Consider the following 23,430-nt stretch of genomic DNA (forward strand, 5'->3'; position numbering starts at 1 on the left):
CGGAAATACTGAAGAAATTGATTACTCAGAAGCAGAGTATTTAATGCATTGCATGTCCTAGCTTTGGCGGTAGAACTTTAGGGTTACAAAGAAAAGAAGTTTCATACTTTGCTCCTTTTACTGACAATTTTTTTCGTCAGTTATGAGGTATGTACATACATGTCTGCGTGCATGTGCAGAACTGCATGGACGCTTGCTCATCTGTATGCCGTTGGTCAGACTGTGTTTCTCCTTTTACTAATACTGACCTGAACATGAAAAACTGGCATTGTACAAGAAGCTGGAGACTCAGTCCTGCTCGGAAATGTGCGTGTAAATTCAAGAACTTTTGTGGCACTTCTGAATGCTTTCTCTTTATATAACATCCAGCTTTCACCCATTAAGCCATTTATTTCTGTGTTAAGGCTGGCACCAGGTGCTAATGAAAAAAGCAAACTGAAAGTGAGTAATCAAAGGAACATGGGTGCATATAACTTAAGCAGCAACTTTGTTCTTTGGAAAAATGATGTGACTTTGTAATAGCAAAATTTAGCATCTCTGGTGAGTAAAGCAAAGTGACTCCTCTAGTGAAAAGTCCTCTAATGGAAATGAATGTTATTTGTTCTTGCAGGTTCTTTGGTTTTCATTGTCACTCTACACTACTTACTGAAGTATCCAGAACCGGTGGTACTTACAAGCACCCTCTGTCTGCAGAGAGTGCATGCCTGTTACCTTGGGAAAGGAGGGAAGAGAAAAACGTGAGCGTGCTTAATGATGGTGTTTACTTCATTTTCTCAGGGAGGGTTTTCCACTGAAGAAAGTGTTGGAGGTTGAACTGTTCAGACCTTGACAGGCTGTATATCCCCTCAGCTCTCATTTAATTAATGGAGAAGAACTCTAACAATATTTTGGTTTGAGAATCCTCACAAGGAAGAGGTGGCAGAGGCAGAGCCTATTACCTACCTTGCCCTGTCTGCAGCCTTTTACCTCATCTGCCTATCAAGCTCAGATCCAGTGCCTCATCATTCCCTTTGCTGCATTCTGCAGACCCACAGGGTCTGCTTCAGTCCTGATATGAGTCAATCAGTCATGGGATGGATTATTGACTATACTGCAGCATGTTAAAATGTTTCCCAGGGTTCCTTGGTAAGATGAGAGAAGGGAGGCAGGGGAAGTCTAAGGTAACATACATTAGTGCAGAATTTCACTCAGAGGGGTATTTTAATTTAAATACCTCTACTGAGTGTTTAATAGAGTTGTAGCTTCTTTCCCTGCTGTGCTGACAAGTAAACTATTTTTCTCACCCTGTCCTTACTCTACACTCACTTCTTTTCACCAAATGTCTTTTTTGTTAGGATTAATAGTGATCCACTTGAGTTGCTGCATATCTCTTATAGGAATTAAAACCATAATAAGAAATACTTTTTCTTTCATAAGGGAGTGAGTGTAATAGTGATGCTTAAAAATGAAAGAAGAATTTGAAGTCTTCAGGGACAACTCTGTGAGAGCAAGCACTATGAAAAGTTGTGATTACTTGTAGGAGTAGGATGAAGGTAGGCAAAGACAAAGAATAAACAGTCCTTCTAACTCCATGAAGCTGGAACCAGTCATCCCTCACTGAAAAGAAACCCAAAAAGAAATTGAGCTTTGCTGTAGAAGAGAAGGCCAAAATAACAGGCACTACATAAAATGCAGCTTGAAGGCAATAGTGAGTTTGTATGTAAACCTAGAGGCAGATGTTGACAGAGGCTGTAATTTCTACAAATGAAGTGTGAAGTATAAATGAAGTATACTCTCATATTAACAGGTACTGTTTTCAAGGTTTATTTTAACTGTTGAATAATCTCATGCATGTGTGTTTGTGCATGCATATGTCTATGCTTATACATACACCCATAAAGTACCCTGAAAAAGTGGTGTTGTATTGGAGATTGATTTTGGTCCCATTCGTGCAGCTATTCCTGAGAGAGGATCTGTCACTCTTTGCACTCATGGTGGCATTGAGAAACAAGCCTGGAATCCAGATGTCTTTCCAACAATGTGTAGCCATTTTCTGGACAGTCACAAGTGGTGGGATGGCGTAGGGGATTGTGTCTAAGTGGTTTGCGTCTCCACTGGACTGTGAGTGTGTGCAGTGGTAGATTACGACCATGTAGATTATAGACTTGATTGGTTAATTTTAGAGTCTGCTGCATTATTTAGAGTCTGCTGCTTTGTGAACCAAAATACAGATAAATCTTAAATCCTCTGTGCAAAGCCAAACCTGTGCAGTTAACACTAGCTCAGGTGTAACTGGCTAAAATTTGCTGTATTTGTGCAGATTTTTATCATATGTTTCCACTATTCCTGTCCTCCAGCTTTATTTTGCATCTTTTATAAGTTCTATCTCTTTTATAAGTTCTAGCTCTTTTCAGTTCATAAATAAAAGACTGTCCTTTCTTTTGTAGGCAGGAAGACCAGGTACAACTTAACAGTGACTGAATCTAGTTATACAACAAATTAATTTTAGGCAAATAGATTTACAATTGTTGACTAACCAAATCAGCTTATTTTGTTTCACTGATCATTGCATACACTAACAACAGTGTTACATAGAAATAGCCTCTAGCCTTGAAACTCCTTTAATTTGTTTAATCTCTTTATTTTTTAAGTGGTACTTTCCTTCTGTATTTTTCATACATAAGCATGAATAAGCATAAGCAGTATATTGTGATTTATTTTTATCAATCTTGGTAGATTTGTTAATTTTCTCTCTCTTTGTTTCTGTATGGAACAGAAACAAAGGCAACATTATGGTTGCCTTACATTTTTAGTAAGGTGTCTCACTCTGCAAAGAGGCCAAAAGATCCTGTACCATCCTGCAGGTTTCACTGATCTCCATGGCATTCCATGTGTGCATAAGGATCTGCCTAACTCCTTTTTCAGAACCAGACCTGGAGCTTATCCTTGGAATATAATTTAGGCATCATAAGTCGATTTCCCACTTCTAGAAGGACAGATCAGAGGTTGCCTTTGCAGCTGATGAGAAGCAGCTCCGTGGATCCCCTATAAAATCTTGCAGTGTGGTGTCTTATATGCGTTTATCCGTACTGGGGAAGCATATTTCTCACTTCCTGAGTCCAAACTGCTATATAAATTAGCCAGGGTTTCAGTGCTTTAAAAGCTGTGTATACATGTGTGTTATAAAATATAAGAAATGCAGTTCATGATGTCCTTTGTTATTTGGAGTTAATTTTGTGTTTACAGACTATTGTATTTTATATGCAAATGACTCATTATACTTTAGAAAGGGAATATGTTAATTTGATTAATTTCTTACCTTATTTAAATCTGACGAAATGTCACCTGCCATTCAATCTACACACCAGTTATAACAAAACAACAAACATTACAAAGAGGTGAAGCATTAAATTTCTCCTAATCACAAGGCAGATATGACAGGTCTCAGTTTATGCACAGACATTGCTGAGTGTGCCGAAAATATGGAAATAATTTTTTTCGCCCTTCACAAAACTCGTTAGAATAAAATCTTTGGCTTCAAATATGTAGCTGAAAGCGTTTATTCCTGTGTTACAGAAAGCAAATGCTTCTGTAAATTTTGCTCAGACTGAGAACTAGATTTGCCTTTCTTGCAGATGGGGAAAAAAATAACGATACAAAGGAAGTACAAAATATCTTGAAAGCTTCTTTTTGTTTTGGTTTGGTGTGATTTCCAGTAGGCTTTTAGTAATTTTATTTCTAAAACCTGATGTCTGATGAGAATAAATAAATTCCTTCATGCCTCGATTACACAGAAAAGTAAAGCGCTGGGTCCTTCCCCATTCCCTCTGGCCTGTCAGTCCCATTACTACAAGAAGGCTTCTCCCAGCTGTCATTAGCCATCCCTCATGCTTTGCCACAGAGCGTCTGCTTGAAATTTGTTGCATTTAGCTTCTTTTCCATGAAAGAAGGAAGTTTTTAAGTGCTAGTCTAGTATTTAGGGCCTAAAGATCTGTTCTCAGTTTGCCATAATCATTTGAGATTGGGTGGATAAACTATGCTGTGCCAAAGCTGTACTTATATTACTTATGACAAAGATGACTACAAACTCCCTAGAAATATTGTGAAACATAACAATTTTTAATGGTTTTAAATGTGTTTACTTTCTTCTAATGCAAGTGATGTACAATTGCAGTATAATAGTAGTAGTATTATGATTGGCTCTTCACTGCTTTGGGAGCTTGCAAATAGATTTCTTATAGTATTAATCCTCACTACTGTGCCCTGTTGACGACAATTCCATCTCCAAATGTTTCCTGAGACGAGCAAAGCATGCCATGAATTAGCATTTAAGCTTCATATATACATAGGTAGATATATATTGTGCATCTGTAACAAATGTTTTGTTCTTTATTCCTTTAGTATTCCTTTAGAGATTTCTGACTACATATAAATCTTAGGTGCTGAGACACTTTTTTTTTCTTCTCTCTCTCTCTCTTTTTTTTTTTTTCTTTAAGAAAATGATTCTAGGTAAGAGTGCTTTGGATTATTATTTTTTATTTTCTGGAACAATTTAATTACTGATACTATGGAAACTGCACATAGACAGATTACTGTGACCTTGAGTAAAAACATGTAATATTTTCTTAGCTAAATATGCGTTCAAAAATACAAAAAAAGAAAGACTATCCAATATGAGTAATGTCTACCTAGATTAATAGCTTTGTTATTAATGGCTTTAGACTATATTATATCATTTAATTGATGTTTATAAATAGCTTCCTTCCCTGTGGTTATGAAATATAACATTTACCAAACTTCTTCTTTGATGGAATTTACATATGGCACATCAGGATGATTAAAAGCCAGCCGTCTTTTCACAGCATGGCAAGAAATAGGATTTGATTTATCATCATTGCTTGCCTACCACTTGCTGTGACTGTACTTTTGAAATTTTAATATTCTCATTTCTCAAAAGGAGCTTGTTATATAAAATATTTTGTAAGTATCTTTTATGCTTTGTTTTTTGGCTTTCTTTGTAAAAAAGAGTAGTTTTAATGTGATAAGCAAATAAAGGAGAAAGGTGGGAATGAAAAGTTGCCTTAGCCAAACAGGTTTTCATCGAAAGAAGCAAATTTCTATTTCAAATTCTGAAGAAATTTAAATACAGCACAATTTGAATAGTGTGTATTGAGTCCCTTTCATATGAACAGTTCAGCAATTGATGAATTACTGGCTGGAAATGTGTCATTTCTAGATTTCGGTTCTTAACCTTTCATAAATGAACGCATGCACAGCATGGTTTTCCAGGACATGTAGCCAAACAGCAGCCTGTTGCGTACTTACGGACAGATCCTGTTTCCTGCCCTCCTTCCTCATTCAACCCTCTCGCAGCAGCCTCCCCTGTAGCAAACCGGGGTGCAAGGGTCAGGCCTCAGGCCTTTCAGGCTGTGATGTGGTTGTTTTTGCAGAACGCAGATACAACAGCATGCGTCTGCTGCAACAAAATACATTTTGAAAGAGTAGGAATTGTGTATTCCTTTTGCACCTGCTCTGACATTAACACTTTCCCTTGTAACGCTGGCCTTCCCGACACGAGGGATTTGATCAAGGTGTTCTTCAGAATTCTGTGCCATGCTGGGAAAGTCTAGTATAAACCTGTTGTCTCTCACCTTCTCGTTCTTTTTAAGCAATTAATCACCTGCTGGTTTGCTGAGGTTACACTAGAGTTTTCACTTTGATTTTTCTCCATTTTTTAGCTTAGTTCTTGTCTTCTGTTGTTCACTTCAACAAGGGAGCTACAACTAATTTGACTGTCCTCCCCTTCCCCTCTGTGAGACGGCCTGTGCCTACTAAACACCTGTTGCTTAGTAAAATGAAAATAAAGACAAATCAAATGTATTCAGTGCTGTGGGTTTAGAGAACTGAATACAAAACCAAATACAAGTACCAAATTCAAATAGTCTATTGTCTAAAACTGTGCACAACAGAGTGAATTAACTACTGCCTATACCAAAGGTTTGAAACAGGAGGTGCGCAGTGGGTGGTTCAGATCAAATACAGCCAAACCCCCAGATAGAGTGGGATTTGTGTGTCCCTGTGTTTCTGTGTGTGTGTGTTTTAAAGCACCACTTTCCTTGCCAATATATTTACTTTCTACAAAACTTGCAAGGCATTTAAAGTGTGGAGAAGGAAGAAATTACCATGGCCAAGTAAGGTCTATATAATTCTGATGGCTTGAACTGGTGAACAAGAAGAAATGATGTCCTCCGTACAAAACAATCCCACTTTTTACATGATTAGAAAAGAATGGGAAGAGATCCTATCCCTCTCTCCTCTCTCTGTTAAATACATATATTTAACAGTATATTTCATACGTTTGTCATTTTTTTTTGGCAGTTTTTAGAAGTGAGTATGTGAAAATGATTAATTACCAGTTCTAAAAATAACAGATAAAATCATTCCAGAAGAAGAGCCCTGCTGGGCCTGTGAAGCTGGTTAAGATAGTTTTTTTTTTCTTGGGATGCTTTCAGGTCCTGCCCTATGAAATGTTGTACATCCTTAAATCCTGTTGGATCTGAATAGGAAAAAGGAGTAAATGTTCTGCAAGGCAGGATAAGTGACTTCCTGTCTCAACAAGAATAGATATATAAAAAACTAGTGTGAAATGTATTTTTATTGCTCTGTGCTTTGTTATAAATTCTATTTGTTGTGATAAATAATATATACAAATAGATTGTAACCACATTACCAAGACTGAAATTTGTTTTGCTAGCTAAAAAATAATAATAAAAAAAGAGGATTAGGTAGGACTTCTTGGGATTTAGTTTATAGACTGGAAACTGTGGCAAATCTCCATTTAAATAATTCTGGAAGGAAACGTGACACTCCTAAGTTTCAAATTTAGAAGTTTCTTGCTTGCTAGCTGGTCTATGATTGTGAATTTGTGTTGCCACCCCAAAAAAACTGTCAAGCAACAGGCTGCTTTGACAAAGCTTAATTGAATACAAAAGGCCTCTGATTTCTAACATTGCAATTTTAGACACCCTGGACCCTTTTTTATTTTTTTTTAACCATAGTTTCAATTACACAACACAGAAGTCAGTAATTAACCAAGAAAATATGAGGTGAACTACTCAAACAATTAAGCTAGTAACTATAATGCAATTTATTATAGAATCATAGAATCATAGAATATCCTGAGTTGGAAGGGACCCTTAAGGATCATCAAGTCCAACTCTTGACACCGCACAGGTCTACCCAAAAGTTTAGACCATGTGACTAAGTGCACAGTCCAATCTCTTCTTAAATTCAGGCAGGCTTGGTGCAGTGACCACTTCCCTGGGGAGCCTGTTCCAGTGTGCAACCACCCTCTCTGTGAAGAACCCCCTCCTGATGTCAAGCCTAAATTTCCCCTGCCTCAGCTTAACCCCGTTCCCGCGGGTACTGTTACTGGTGTTAATGGAGAAAAGGTCTCCTGCCTCTCGACACCCCCTTACGAGGAAGTTGTAGACTGTGATGAGGTCTCCCCTCAGCCTCCTCTTCTCCAGGCTGAACAGGCCCAGTGACCTCAGCCGTTCCTCGTACGTCTTCCCCTCCAGGCCTTTCACCATCTTCGTAGCCCTCCTCTGTACACTCTCCAACAGTTTCATGTCCTTTTTATACTGTGGTGCCCAGAACTGCACACAGTACTCGAGGTGAGGCTGCACCAGCGCAGAGTAGAGCGGGACAATCACCTCCCTTGACCTACTAGCGATGCCGTGCTTGATGCACCCCAGGACACGGTTGGCCCTCCTGGCTGCCAGGGCACACTGCTGGCTCATATTCAACTTGCTGTCTACCACGACCCCCAGATCCCTCTCTTCTAGGCTGTTCTCCAGCGTCTCATCGCCCAGTCTGTACGTGCAGCCAGGGTTGAGGTGAACACCATATGAGGTGAACTACTCAAACAATTAAGCTAGTAACTAGAATGCAATTTATTACTTGTCTTTAACACACATTTGCAAGTCGCAGTCAAGATTTCATTGAGACTTAAGGCTGATATTCCATAGCCATGAAACAGTATTGTTAAAAAAGAAAAAAAAAAAGAAAAAAGAAAAGAAACAAAAAACATTTCTTGTCTCCAATGTAGTTTCATAAGATGATTGTTAGGATGCTGAGCTGAGGAACATACAATTTCTGTGCAGGTACTTTAAAAAGTGTTACATAATGCTAATATTTAGGCTGGGATAAATATCTTCTTATTACAATCTTTTTTGTTTCTGTTGTTCTTGTTTGTGTTGAAACACAAAAAAAGAGCTTACCTTTGTCTTGCAGAACAGAGTGTAATTTGTATTTACCATTACTGAAGAATGCTGTAATTACATTTGTGAAGATTAAGACACTGTTGAAAAATGAGGGGTCTTTTCATTGCAGATGCCAGCTAGGGCACTGACTACACTGCCATGCTCACGGTACTCTGATGCTGATCTCAGACATGCCCTGCTGTAACAGAGGATTTCAGTGCCTGCTCGCCTCATCTTCCACTAAGCAGAAAACGGTGCTGCGGTGTGTCAGATAATTTTGCACATAGAAAACAGTAAAATATGTATGTGGCCTCATGATAGCAGGAATAGTAACAAACAGATGGCTTCAGTTTATCCCTACAGTGAGTACCCAATGAGCAGAAGTGAGTTATGCTGTGCATTGTTTTCATAAATCTGTTTCACTGCATTTATTCAAGATGTGACTAGATTCAGAACAACAGTAACAAAATCTGTATAAACAAAGCTAAAACAAATTTTAAAATACTTTTGTGTCTAATTTTAAATTTGTTAAATGACTGTTAGATATGAGCAGTGTTTCTCAGAACATCTGTGTAATGCTATTAAAATAAAAATATTGCCTGGCTTAGTCATAGATGGTATGGATTCATGGTTGCTGACATCTATCCTAACACCTAAATGTATTCTTTGTGTGTAATGAAATGTTTATGTCATTGCTTTCCATTGGGCTCGAAGCATTCATCGTTCTCACCTTACGGATATTTGGTTCAGTCTGAGGCGTTTAGCCGATACGAAGCTGGTTTAACCTATGGCTCTACTTTAGGGCAAATGCATACCGAGGAGGCCAGCACTCTAAGAAAATACACAGCAGAAAGCTTTATAGAGATTAATTAATCATTTAGTGGGTGGGTGGGGGGTAGAACTCCTATAGTACTCATTTGTTTAATATACTTATACAGACAACTGGAATTGTTAAAAAGATAGAGGAGAAAGAGGCTTACTTGCTTTTGGAAGCATGTGAGATATTGTTCCAGTTGCTAGCAGTTGTTGCTTGTAGGTCAAGGTTATCTCCGCCAGTTCATTGTCTATGAGTTTTACACTGCAGTTTTTGCAATTTATCAATATATGAAAGAAACACCATGATGTGTAAAGCAGGGAGTTTATTGTCAAAATGAATTCTTCACGGCCTAATCAAAGAATTATTATTATTTGAGCTCTAATTATTATATGCAAAAGAAGCAGAACAACAATATTAAAAAAAAAAAGTCTCACTAATAATACAGGTAAAATTGTTCCACACACTGCCTAGTATCTGTCCCTTTGCTTCGATGTTATACTTTCCCTTCCAGTGTCTCTGTGGGGCCTCAGCAGTTTCACTCAGGTAAAGCAGGAGTGGAGGGGAGGGTGGGTGTCAATGGGTCATTGGCATCCCCAGTCCTGTGTCACTGGTTGCTTTCCCCCTCACTCTAGAGTTCCCTTCAGGCTGCTTCAGTAAATTGTTGTAAAATGCTCTACACCTTGCTCTTTCTTCCTTGGTTTGCTGTCATCATTGGTATGCTAGGATGCCACATTACATCCTAGATGGTATGTTTTACAGATGTTGGATGTTTGTTCTTTGTGCCCTTTGTTGTGATCCAGCTCCCAAGGTTGCTTCCTTTAGTGACTGGTAGTTGACTGTTGAAGATTTTCTACAGCTCTGTGTCTCTGTACCTTGAATGCCTCTGCTACTATCCTATGCCTGCACTCTTCTATGCTGCATTTTTATTCCAGGTTCCTAGACTGCTATATGCCCAATAACAATTCGCTACTGCTATCCGTTTGTTGAAAAATATATCAAAATTCCAAGAGCAGTCAGGCTTATACCACACCACTGTACAAAACTAGGGCAAACCAGGCCAGGTAACAGTTACATGATAATTAAACAGTTGATGCTACAGTTTATTAAGCTAAAAGTAAAGCTCCAGGCAAGCCTAGAACAAGCCGAGGCAAAAGCTGACAAGCCCCTGTCTTAAGGCCTTGCAGCACTGGTACGAAGCTTGCAGGCTATGCCAGCAGTGGCAACAACTGTATTGAGTTACAGAGCTGTACAGCAGCTTAGTGACTTGAAGCGAGTGTTGCCATTTGGTATTACTCTTTACATTTAATCGTGAAATCACATCATTAGATTTTCCCCTTTCCTTTGCCTTTTTTTTTTTTTTTCCTTACAGTTTGAATTCCAGCATGTGCTAGGATTGGATCTTACTCTGAACATGCTAGAATAGGAATACTAGGATGTCTACTGTATTTTAGCTGTTTAGGGACATAGTTTTGCTTTCATTAAACCTCAGATTAATAGATGGCCCATTAAATCACAGCAGTGACACCTTGGAAAAGGAGTCACTCTATGACTTTGTGGTGGTTTTAGTTGTCTCAAGATGACTCTCAGTTGGCCTACAGGCCTCCCTCCCTCCAGAAACCAAAAAATTCCCCCTGTGGAAACTCTCCTGACATGCTTGGCAAAATACCCAGACAGAATCCTAAAAACAGCTTTTACTATCAACAGAGTTTAAGTTGTCCAATGATACCATAGGCCTTTTCAGGTTGTGTATTTCAATAAAACTCAAAGCAGGGTGGAAGAAGGGGGAGGAAATAAAAAGGCAAGGCAGTAAGCCCTCACAACTGTAATTGTGTGCCTCTTGACGTTAGTTGAAAGTATCTGTAAGCAATTCAAACACTCCTGTGTGAAGTATTCCTATACAGCACAGAGTGGGGAATTAAAACAGCTTGGCCAAGAGCAAGGTGATTTAAAGCACCTGGAAGGGCTGGGCGCTCAGGTTAAATGCCTTCTGTATGATCCTTATAAGAGAGGTTCATTAGCCTCCTTTCATGGCTGCTTTGTGAACCTTGGACCAAGGGCTGAGCCAGTTGTCATTTGGAGGGATTTCTTACCTTTAGTCTGTGTGTTCTGACAGTTTAATGCCTGGTAAGTGAAATTATAGATTTAGATGGATTATATGTTTATAGGTAAGAGAGCTGTAGAATGGGAAAAATATTTGGAAAGTATCTTTTCTGTGGAGTAAGCTGGAAAGGAGAAATGACTGAAGGGGGGATCTAAAATGGAGGAACTAAAAAAAGAGGAATATGAAAAAATTACAAAGAAAAAATAAGTCTTAGAATTTAATTTACCATACAGATACGTGGGTACTGATGGTAATTTCTTAGTTTAAGCAGAACAAAATTGAGTACTTCTTCAGTTTATTTAAAATTCAGCTGTTATGACTTGTTATAAAGTATTTTGGCTAGACAAAATTTGGATGCATTGGAAAAAAATAAAAGGCAAATAATGGAAATGAGGTCTGTCAAGGGTTTATGAACAGGAAAAAAAAACAAAAAACACTCTGTCCTGAGCAATCAGGATACCTTAGACTACCTGATAACTACTGGAAGCAGTGCTGTTGCAACATTTGAACCCTTTGTATCTGCTTGCTGCTTGTTTGTACCAGAGACTGAGAGCTCCGTGTTCACAGAACGGAAAAAGTGAGATAGCTATTCTGAGGGGCCCAGATATCTGCCCACAAAAAGAAGAGGAAATTGTAGACCCTCCCCTCTTTATTTCTTAACCAGTCTTTATACCATCACTGAAGCTTTGTTACTTCTTAGCCCTTATTCCCTTTGTTTAGAAGCCGTGTTCATCATATAGCATTGTGTCTTGTCTCAATTTCATAAAACGTGGTTATAGAGCTCCCTTCCTTTCTTGCCTGCCTGTGTCAAACGTTATCTGATGCCTAACTGTATAAATGAGAGCTCTGTTATTGCAGATCACCTATTTAAAATGATCCTTGATCAATTTTAAAAGAAACAGGGTGGGGTCCTTGGTTTCAGAGGAAAATGTCTCTACAGAGCTTTTGTGAGGTAGGCTAACATTCCCCAGCAATCTGCAGGGAATCCTTTTTTAAGGCTCATGTTTTAACAGGGCTGAAATGTGTAGTAGCTGAGGTTCAATCTTTGGCACCTGTTGTAAGATTAATGAAGTGGCTTACTATTTCATTTTAGAATTGATTGCCAAGGGTAAGTCTTGGATAGGAACATTTTTTAAGTGGGTCAGGACACATCAATATAAAGCAATTTATACTATTACATTTCTACGCACTACCATTAAAAGCAGAAGAATTTTGTAGCATGCTTTTTTTTTATTTTGTAGTCTGCCATGGGCTTCCTTTTGGCAATTAGCTGAATCTGTCTACTGCAATCAATAAGCTTGTTAAAGAATAATTATACACATCTGTGTTTTCAGTGTACTTTGAGTTCCTTGTGTGTTTGTTGTAGCTGTGCAATATTGATATTTGTACTATATTAAACAACTGTAAAAATTAATAAAAACTAGTTCATGCTTTCAATAGACAGTGTTATAAATGTACTGGGCAAGGATTTCACTGTCATCAGGAGAGCAGAAAAAATCCTTCAGTACAGAGATAAGTAACTGAAAGCATCATTACTGTATGTTTCAATGCTGGCAATCATGATTTACAGTTGTTATTAGAGGAATAAATTATATGCTGTAGGAATTAACTTGTCAATTGCATGTGCAGCATATTACTTATGCTTATTAGGTATACCAAAAATAAAGCCAGAAGGAGCAATAGATACCAAGTCAAGAATTTTGTTGAAATTTTAAGTTAGCATGTATTTAGAGATGTACACAGAGATCTTGTGTGTTCACCTTGGGCACAAAGCTATTTTAATTAACCTCCCTCTATAGATGACGCGTGTGAGCTGCCAAATGATCAGCTGTAAATGAAAATACTAATCCATCAAATAAAAGGCCCTAATTTTCTAGACAATAAACTTTTTTCCTCCCTTGCTAGTTGTCATTCACAGCATGCATGGACAGGCATGGCTGCCAGTGCTGACAAAATCAAGGGGCTGTGGGGTTTTGCAAAGTGATCCTTAAATGTTTGAACTTTATGCGAAGCTTGGAGCAAGCTAAGGGTTATAAATAATGAATAGTTTTAACTGTTGACAAGTTAACATCAACCTTACAAACTTGCTTATGGTTTTATATTTGTTAAATTATGCAGTGTTAATTAAAATGGGTACTTTAAGGTATCTGTATATGTATATATAGGAAGGCACCTTTTTTAAAAATTGGGAGTGTGTATTAATTGAAAATACTTGATTACTGATTTTACAAGCTTTAGTGTGGAGTTGAGGCTAAGCAGAAGTGACTGAAAGGTCACATTAACCCAAGTCATTGCAGACCCCTAGGGGTTTGCAGGGTCTGTTCTCTTATGCTGAAATGGGGCAGGTCATTGAAAGCAATTTCTTGGGTGTAGCTGGAAATCTGTGTTTTTGTGCTCCCTTTTTGCAAAGACAGAGCTCCTCAAGGTGTACCCCTATCTGGGGAAGGGCCAGTTAGCCAAGTCCCCAGCTAGGTGGAATGCTGGAGCTGCTAAATTTGTCTTTGATCTTCATTGTTAAGTGTAATTTTCAATGATGGGTTTAATACGATATTTGTTCACATCTTTTTCTTGTAACTCGCAATTATTTTTAAATGAGATTTTTTTTTTAATGTGGTGACAAAGATGGCTCTGCATAGTCTTGCATGTAATAACTGTGATATCCCTTATGTGGGGGGCATATGCATTATCATGGAAGGGCTGGCAGAATCAAGGTATCTGCCACCCACTAGCTAACGCTGCCCTCCAGAACTCTTCAGGGAGATCCAATGCTAAGTCTAAGAGGGTCTGGTCTTAGTAATCAACATAAGTTTCCATATGGGTTTCTCCACAGTCTGACAAAATAATAAAATCTGAAGGAAGGCCTGATGCTTGAGAAGGCATGTGCAGACTGAAGCAAGGGCTCACTTTCTTGTTCTGGTTTCCAGTAGCTTTCTCTTTTCGTCTTTGCTTAGTATCTAAGTTTCTAATGAAGTTCTTTTGCCTCATTTCTGCAGCTTCTACCTCCAGTGTCTTGTGGCCTGATGGCCTGGTCACAAATCTAGTCAGAACTCCAGTATTGCTAACAGCATTTTTCATAGTGTTCTCTTTTGACCGTGTCATACCCCTCTCTGCCTCCTGTTCCTAGGTTTTCTTTTTGTCATGGTACAGTTCCACACATGAATACTTCATCAAAACCTTTGCAAGTCCATTCCTTTTCTCTCTACTCGCTACCTATTTTTGTGGCAATCTTAAGGAAAATGTAAGTTGATATCTGCTACTTACTTATCTGTGAGGGATTTCTGGTATCTTCTAATCAAAAAAGACTTTGTATTATCTTTGCAAGCATATATAGTTGCTATTCGTCCCTCCTTATACTTGCTCACTTACATGTCTTTCCTGCATTCCCTTTGCTTTATGACTGCTTGCTGTACATAGTTGTTGCAGCAGGTTATAATCTATTTGGGGTATAAAAGTGTTTTTACATCTCTTAGCACAATAAGGATATAGATCTGATTAGAGCTGTGTCTGCTTGCAGAATGTAATCTGGTAGATAATCCTTCTAGGCCTTTCTTCTCAGCAACATATTGAATAACTGAGTACGTCAATAACTTTTGTTTCCCTCAATGTATATTCTAGTTTTTCAGCTTCTGTCATTTTTAACTGTATAAAGTGGAGAGGGGGGAAAAAATGGCTACAGAAATGGTAGATGTTGTGGAATTGTACTTCAAGATTTTGATGTTCACAGTAGACAGAGTACTTGAATAGACCAGACTTTACTTGACTTGGGCAAAGGTAGAGGGGGCAGGGGGGAATAAAAAATAAAAACACTTTAAAACATTTAACTTGTTTCTTCTGCTAAAGAATTGACAGGTGCATTAAAACAAAACTTAGCATTTTTTTTAATTAAGCAGTAGTTAAAATAATGTGCTAATAAAAATCAGCTTGTTTTAGAAACTGTTCAAAAGCATTTAATAAAATCACAAGGTGTAGTCTCATTGAACATCTACTGATACCTTGACCAATTGTTCACATCAGCAAATAAAAGTATTTACTGAACTATCTCAAGATATTCACTACGCCCCGCTGCCCAACAGCTTACTCATGTGGCTACAGATACCAGCTGAAAATTAGTTGCAACGAGTTTCATCAATTTAAAGAAACTGGTATTGTGTCCGACAGTGTAGGAATGTAAACAGCTGTTACTTCAGCTATAGGCCGTTCAGCTGCTGAACAACTATCTCATGAAGAATTTTTTCTTTCAGTATTACAAGAGCTGGAAAAAAATATGCCACTACTGAGTGCTTAAATGGTCTTGGTGGTTCTTTCAGGTTTGCTTCATGTGCATGTATTGTGGGTTGTTTTTGTTGGTCTGTTCTTTAGCTGAGGCTGTTAATTCTGGCACTGAATTTACCCACTGTGGCCTTCACTAGGTTTCCTCGCAAGCCTGGAAGTGAATGGGATTTTGCTGCCTGTCAAACTGCCCAGCATTATTTGTAACCAAAGCAATCATTTAAGGATTCAAAGTGGTGATGACTAGATTGGGAGGAAGAGTCTAAGCCATAATGTTATGTATTACATCTCCTTGTCATTATTATGTCATTCCTATGTCATGATCTTCTATGAATCAGGAGAGTTTGGGATCAGAACAACACAGAATGTGTGGTGTTTCCACTTCCTTTCTGCATGTTTCTTGAAAGACTTTGAAGGAGGTGTGGCACCTTCTGCTGTCAGAAAGTTGTGTAATAAAATCAGTATAGATACATTTCTTTTCTAGAGGTGCAACATACAGTGCCTTTGTCTATTCCCTTGTTTTGTTTTGGTTGTTTTTTTCTTTGTTTTGATTTGTTTAATTTATTACTTTTCCACCTGGAATGTCAGTGAAAGAAGCAGACTGATTTCTATTTATTTATTTATTTTTTTAATGACTTGTTCTGAGCTAAGGCTTCCTCTGTGATGAGTGGGTAGATCTATGCAGTTCTATGGAATATACTAGCTATTGAATATAAATATGTACCTTGCATTGTAGATAAGACCAGAATGCAATTTACATTGTACATAAATCATACTGATATGTTTTCATGTTTTATTAAAACCCTAGGTAAATGGCCTTAAAGAGTTCTTGTTTTAAAACTATCAAACTGTGCAACTATTAAAACAAGGAAGTTCTTTTAGTCAATACTAAATTGGCTTTCATTGAAACAGGGAAAAAATCAATTACAACAATCATATTATCTTTCAAGTATGTCCGATAGTCAGCTAATGGATATAATTTCTGTATGCAATTACTATTTGAATATACTGGAATACACCTAAAACCAGCAAATACTGTAGCAGTTAAAGTTTTCACTTTGCATGAGAATTCTCAGTTCATGAATGCATAATCAGCCTAATCTGGAATTAGAGATCTACAGAAGAATGTATAGATTTTCTTTTTCCTAAAATAAAACAACAAAAATCTGTAGCTTCCATTTTCTTTGCTTGATTAAAATATCCTGACCTGCTGCAGATGGCCTGAGGTAATTGATTTTGAAAACTTTTTTTTTTAAACTTGCATGCTTCTCATTTTTCCATAAACTTTCCCTGAAATACCCCAATCAGTGTATGTGCTTATCAAAATATGTCAACTAATAAATGACGTAAATGTTTTGCAATTATTTCTTCTTGTCCTGCCTTGTAGCTCTTTTTGTAGATGAATAGTGTGTAAGGTAAAATTAGGCACCCTCTCAAAGTACTGGGAGCTTATACTGATTAATCCTACCTGCTTTCTTGTTGTTTTGGAGGGTGTCCAGGTGTGCTTGACCCTATTTGAAACTTTCTGGAAACTAAAACAATTGTATTATGAAGAGGTCAAAGATACAATATAAAGTGTCTGCTGCCCAAACGTTCTTGGAACCCAAATCTCTTGTAAGAAAAAGAACAGCTCATAGAAGGGTGAAGTGACAGTAAAGGGGGAAAGAAAATTAAATGCAATTTGGGGGTGGGAGGTGTACTGAAAATAATAAGGAAGAATCTAGGAGATGAGACAAACTCAGGTTATATGCAGGAGTACAATGATGGAACTTCCCTTTTCAACTTCTTGTTTGTCTGTGCATACTTACAAACATATGTTTGCTCATGTAAGTATAAACAGATCATAACAGATGTCCTTTTCCTGAAATGGTGAAGTCCAAAATTGGTGAGAACATTAGTTTCTATTATTATTCTATATACTGTCACTTAAGCACAAGTCAAAATGGCAAATACACATAAGTGAAATGCATTAACTTCTTCATCCTTCTGCTGGAAAATATCACTGCTGTCACCTCACTGCTGAGAGCCCTGCAGCTCATACTGCAGCTTTGATACCTGTTTATGCACACAGGCTTGCCCAGACATTTCCAAATCAAGATAGGCAATGACATTTCCAGCCTTTGAAAATTGCTTCTGTGTGTCAATGTATATAGATTTTTGACCTAGTTTCTAAGATTGTACTTAGTCCAACAAAATAAGTTTTTTATTCATGAATATACTTTGTCACTGCTCAAGAAATACTCATGGACTGTTTGGATGATACCGTTAGCTTTCTTATCCTTATGTAATTTTATAATACCCTGCTGACTGCAATTGTTTGAGTTGTTGAGGGAGTGGAAAAAATTGCAGTAAATAGATCTGGGTTTTGGATTTCGATTTTTTTTTTTTTCCACTTTATGTCCATGTAGCACTTTTCCAGGGTCCTAGGCTGTTAAGAAACAAGAGTGTGATGCAGCAAATTAGAAGAGAAGAAAATTTTGAATCCATCCTACAATTCTTCTTTACACTTTACAGCACAGTATTACTAACGCTGTATACTAACATTAAAAAAGAAAGGAGTGCGGGGGGAGAGGGAGAGATGAATCAGTCTCATTCAGGTAAAGGAAAACATAAGTATTTCTGAGTTTAGAGATGACAGACTTGTGTGGAGTAGATAGAAAGGAGGAGAACAAATCACTTCTAGGTGGCTTTCTTAACAGCTTGGTACCCAATGTCCTTATTCCTGTGTTCATGCAACTGCTGCCTAAACGCTGTAGAAAGACAAAAGTGGAAGTATTGCTTCACTAAGAGTCTTTGTACAAAATGTCATCAAACCGGTGAAGTTCATTTAGTAAGAACTTTAAGCAGGTAGGGTATATAGTCTCAGATAAAGTTGCTTCTGTGTTGTTGGCTACCTTTTGGAGGAACGTGGTTAGTAGGAGCGCTTCCAGAGAAAGCAAAACAATATGGAAAAGAGATGATTGGAGAAAATAGAATTGTTCTTCTGTTTCAGTAGGCTTAAGTATACTTATACTTATTATACTTAAGTATACTTATTCTGCATAGTATCTTTATTTTTAGTACCTGCACTAAAATATGTAATTAAACTGGAAGATGTTTACAATGTCTCATGTAGTGTACAGATGGCACATCTACCCCTATCCGTATGTCGTCCTTTCAAGGACATCCCTCTAGGTCTGCTGCCTCCATAGGAACCAAGTCATTTTTGGAAAGAGGTGGTCTTTAAAATTTAATCAAAATAAATCAGATCTCATGCGTAGAAAATCTTTGCCACAAACTAATTTTCTTCATTTTTCATTCAAATCATTTTTCTTCATTTTCTAGCCAGACCTGTTTGTAAAGGCCAATGAAATGCTTGCTAACCATGTGTGTTGTGTAAGAGTTGGATGGAGTTAGCATCTGTCTTGGCTGTGAAGAGTTTAGGCCCTAAGCTTTCAAATAATTCCAAATAGATGGACAGCTATTTCCCTACAGTAGAAAATGAGCTTCAGGGGAAGTAAAGTCTACTTACTTAGAGCTCATTACTGTATCAAGGTTTTTGTGCATGTGTGACTTCACAAAGATGGGTTTGCTTTCTTTCTCTTCTATTATTCGGTTATGGTATGGTAATAAATACTGACAGCTTGAGTCTTTGCTATCCCAAGGCTGCTCTCAGCTTCCTTGGGATAACACAGGTCTTGTACAATTGACTTTTCTTCAGCTAAGTGAGGAAACATTGGTGCCTGTTCCTTGTATTGCATCCTTTAACAGACAGATATTTGGTAGCTAAAGTTCTGTAACCATGGAAGAAAAGGTCTGAGCTGTATTTTGGCCTGCCACAATTCAAAGTGACAGATAAGACCAGAAAATAATGAGGACCCAGTTTTGTGGATTTTTTTTTCTAGAAGGGGTTAAATCTTACAATATTGTGAGTTCATGTCTTTACCAGTGCAGAGCCACAGTAGCTAAAAGGGCAAGAGTATCACAGAAGACTTGATGGGTCAGTGAGAAGTTATTTTCCTTGACCAGAGGGAAAAGGTCAAACAAGACAATACTTGCCAAGGAAGGATCAGCAAACCAGTGATGTTGGAGGGGCAAGGGAAGAAGGATTCAAAGTTTGGCATCATCTGCTACTTATACCTGCCACATGCATCACCTGCATGCTGGGTCCAGTAAAAGACTTCAAACATCACGCATGGAAGAAAGCTCTAAGGGCTGAATTATCCAGGTCAGCAACATGAGGAAGTGGGGCCAAATAAATGTGAAATCATATATTTTTTTAAAAAAAGTATTTTTTAATTTGTGCCACAAAGTCTACTGTTGTTTTATTTATTACATTGTCTTTCTGTTTCTGACAATCTCATTCGGGAAGGAAACAAAGTGCTGTCAAACTGAATACATCTGTAATAATCGATGTGCTCTCAGTAAATGATTTAGTACTTAACTTCCGTTTTCTGGAATGGTGTTCTCTGACCTTGTTAGAGGTGCAATTGCTGCTGATGTAGGAACAGGCCCTGCATACACTACAGTCTTTTGCCCTTCTGAATAATTTAAGTTTTGATTAAGCAGAGTTTGCTAAATCAACTTAGATTGTTACATGAATGACAATGAAGTACTATTTGAAGAAAATTAGCCTCTTTATGCTAAAAAAAATTTTGGTACCAGGAGAAGAAATGAATCCTCCAACTCCACCTGAATGTTTGTGCATAACCATAGCACTGCAAAACTACTGGAAAATTGCTGTGCTGGAGAACACACTTCTCCCACTATGATGTTATGCATGCTATATGAATATAAGTATTCAGATACAGAAGCACAAAACCCCTCACCCAAACCAACCAAGCAGCACCAGCAAATCTATTCAGCTTTCATTGTAGAGGAGATATTCTACTGTCAACTCCTGAAGAGAATGAACCCCAAATTTATGGGAAACAGAGACAAGTTGTAGTCTGCTCAGGAACTCTTAAGGTTAGTGTCCATTGTGGCTGCCATAAGTGGAAGACTTCCTGTTTACTTGGTCTCTTCTCTCTAGACAAACAAGAATTAGTACTAGAAATAAATTGTCCATGCCACAAAGTTTAGAAAACCTAGGGATGAACTGTAGTTAAACTTCCATGTCTCTGTTTATTTCTTTGCTTAATGCAGCTCTGAACTAATCCACAACCTTGGCATAGATGTCTACTGTTGGTAATGTCCTTGGTTTTGCAATTTAAGAAATTAAGCTTGTATTATTGTGTGGTTGTGTTTTTTGTTGTTTTTAACCTGCAATTCCAAGTTATAGCATGTGGCTTAGCGTTTATTTCTATAGTCACAATTTGCACCAAATATATATATATATTTAAATAATTTGTATACATTTAGTATGTGTACAATATATGTAGCACTTGGATGATTTTGTATTAAAGTGATAACTTTTTTTTAACTGTATTGAAAATTTGTTTTGGAGAAAAAAATCCACAGATGTTACTGGTATGAACACTATGTAGAAAGACTTCAAAGAAGGGCTGGAGCTTCAGGCACAGTGTTTGCAGAAGATGTCAGTATGATATGCTTTTGTATATTTTTAATAACTGGGTGTTCAAAAGGGCTTATTGCAGTTAATTCTTCTACACATGGATGTCAAAATGTTATTGTGACGCTAGCGTTAAGTGGCATAAGAGTTTTCTGTATGTTGCAGTAAAGGCTAATGGTGCCTCTCCTGTCTCATTCCCCAGCCAGACTTAGTGCACAGCAATTCTGCGATCTGCACCTGACACACACTAGTACAAAGCAGGGGTCAGGTCTTGCTGCTGCTTCCCTTAACTGATGCTGTTGGAGTAACAATTAGTTTATCCCAACAAAATTCCTTCTTGAAAATGACAAACCAGCACTGATCTTAGGCTCTCTCTGGCACTGTTTTGATTAAGACAGGAGAGAGCAGTGCTCCTGGGAGGGAGTGTGGAAGGAAATATGAAATGTGATTCATCTCCAGCTTTCCTGTTTCAGCTGACAAAATGAAGAGGTGATGTAGGTGCAGGAGGTCCCTTGTGCATTTCCCAGCAGGATCCTAGTCATTGGCCTAAAGAATTAATAGAAACAGTATGGTTGAGGTTGTCAGGGACCTATGGTGGTCATCTGTTCCAAGCTCCCTGTGCAAGTGGAGCCACCTAGAGCTGGTTGCACAGGATCATGTCCAGACAGCTTTTGAATGTCTTGAAGAATTTGAGAATGTCTCTCAGCAGCCTGTGCTAGTGCTCAGCTACCCGCACGGTAAGGAGGTGCTTCTGATGTTCAGCTGGCACCTCCTGTGTTCCAGCTTTTGCCCAGTGCCTCTTGTCCTGGCACTGGGCACCACTCAAAGGAGCCTAGTGACATCCTCATTGCCCCGTCCCTTTAGGTGTTTATCCACACTGACAAGATCCCTTTGAGCCTCTTCTTCTCCAGGCTGAGCAGTCCCAACTCTCCCAGCCTCTCCTCACAGGAGAGTTGCTCCAGTTCCTTCACCATCTTTGTGGCCCTTTGCTGGGCTCTCTCCAGTCCGCCCCTGTGTCTCCTGTACTGGGGGGCCCAGAACTGGACCCAGTGTCCCAGGTATGCCCTCACCAGTGCTGAGCGGAGAGGAAGCTTCACCTCCCTCCACCTGCTGGCAGCACTCCTAATACAGCCAGGATGCCATCAGAGCCTCCTTTGCAGCAAGGGCACGCTGCTGGCTCGTGTTCACCTCGGTGTCTGCCAATCCCCCGGGGCCTTTTCTGCAGAGCTGCTTTCCAGCTGGATAGTCCCCAGCATGTGCTGGTACACGGGGTGGTTCCTTCCAAAGTGCAGGACTTTGCCCTTCTTGTCAAACCTCATGAGGTTTCTCTCAGCTCACTTCTCCAGCCTGCTGAGATTCCTCTGGAGGGCAGCACAACCCTCTGGCATTATTGGCCACTCCTCCCAGTTTTGTCATGTGTGAACAGAGGGGTAGGTACCCTCTGCCCCATCATCCAGATCATTAGTGAAGGCCTTTAAGATGTCTGGGCCCACTATCGGTACTAGGAGTACTCTGCTAGCTACTGGCCTGCAACGAGACCTTGTGCCACTGATCCCCACCCTCTGGGCCTGGCTGTTCTGCCACTCTGTCAACCTCTTTGTCTGCTCATCCATCAACAGCTTTTCTACGATGATCTTACAGGAGGCAGTGTCTAAGGCTTTACTGAAGTCTAGATAGATTTCTTTTTATTCTTTGGCAAAATGGAAAGACTTGTGTCAGAGTACTCTTACTTACAATGTTTTCCTGGAAGGTGAAAGTTTCTGTGCAAAACTCAGGTTCAAAGTCTGGGAGAGAATAGATTTCGTTTTGTGTTATGCCTCAGGTGCTGTCTTTGTTACTGGTCCATAGGATTTCTTAAGTAGAATCCCCCTTCAACATTCCTGTCTGACTTCTCTTTTTTATTTATCCCCCCCCCCACCCACACACATCCACAGTTGGTTTACTATTACTGTTCTCTGTAAACAGAGAGTATGGGGGTAGTCTTGTCAATTTGGGATCACCTCTAAAATCTGGGTACGCTAAATGTAAAAGTTTGATATTTCTAGGGCTTCTGAAATTGGCATAAGTAGTGATGGTTTAAGATCTGAGTGGTGATCCCTGAGCATACTGTAGTGTTCCAAGAATGTTTTAAGCTGTGACACTTAATGTATCTGTCATTGTTGCTAAATACAAATGATTATTTCTGTCCTTGACAGCAGAACGTAAACTATCAAATTAAACACTTCTAGAGAGAGCTTTCTGTTGTCCAGACTTTATCTGTAGTTTACTTCAGTTTAGAAATGTAAATAATAGGGACATAGTAGCTTTATTTTTTTTATATTTTTATTTTATTTATTTTTTTAAGGTACTGAAAATATGAAGAGTAAAGGTTTTATGTACAAAACAAGTGGGTTACTTCTTTTTTTTCCTTTTTGGAGGGGGGGGGAGATCCTGGGTGGTGTTCCCTCTTCCCCCTGTGTTTTTTAGGGGGACAGGGTTTTTTTATTTTTGTGTAATTCCAGGTGTTTCA

The 23,430-nt window shown here is 38.6% G+C and overlaps 1 protein-coding gene and 1 long non-coding RNA gene across 7 annotated transcripts in view; both read left to right on the forward strand.

Annotated features, from left to right (window-relative positions):
• Positions 1-8,350, forward strand: part of LOC310900144 — a 226,596-nt gene extending 218,246 nt beyond the window's left edge. The window contains exon 7 of the long non-coding RNA XR_014584856.1: positions 611-8,350. This is a non-coding gene — a long non-coding RNA (uncharacterized lncRNA). The remainder of the gene's footprint in view (positions 1-610) is intronic.
• Positions 1-23,430, forward strand: part of CADM2 (cell adhesion molecule 2) — a 660,501-nt gene that overhangs the window by 311,863 nt on the left and 325,208 nt on the right. Inside the window, exon 1 of one of the 6 annotated variants that reach the window (XM_083836585.1) lies at positions 8,374-8,605. The exons of 3 other annotated variants lie outside the window; for them this stretch is intronic. Coding sequence is in view for 2 of the 3 variants with exons in the window: in XM_083836584.1 (XP_083692710.1) it covers positions 11,178-11,184 (7 nt within the window). In the remaining variant the exon portion in view is untranslated. Of the gene's footprint in view, positions 1-8,373; positions 8,606-9,637; positions 11,185-23,430 lie in introns of those variants that run through there. 2 more of the 6 variants (XM_083836584.1, XM_083836582.1) reach the window with 2 other exon arrangements.

The sequence above is a fragment of the Anser anser genome, assembly GCF_964211835.1.
Source record: "Anser anser genome assembly, chromosome: 1".
Lineage (NCBI taxonomy): Eukaryota > Metazoa > Chordata > Aves > Anseriformes > Anatidae > Anser > Anser anser.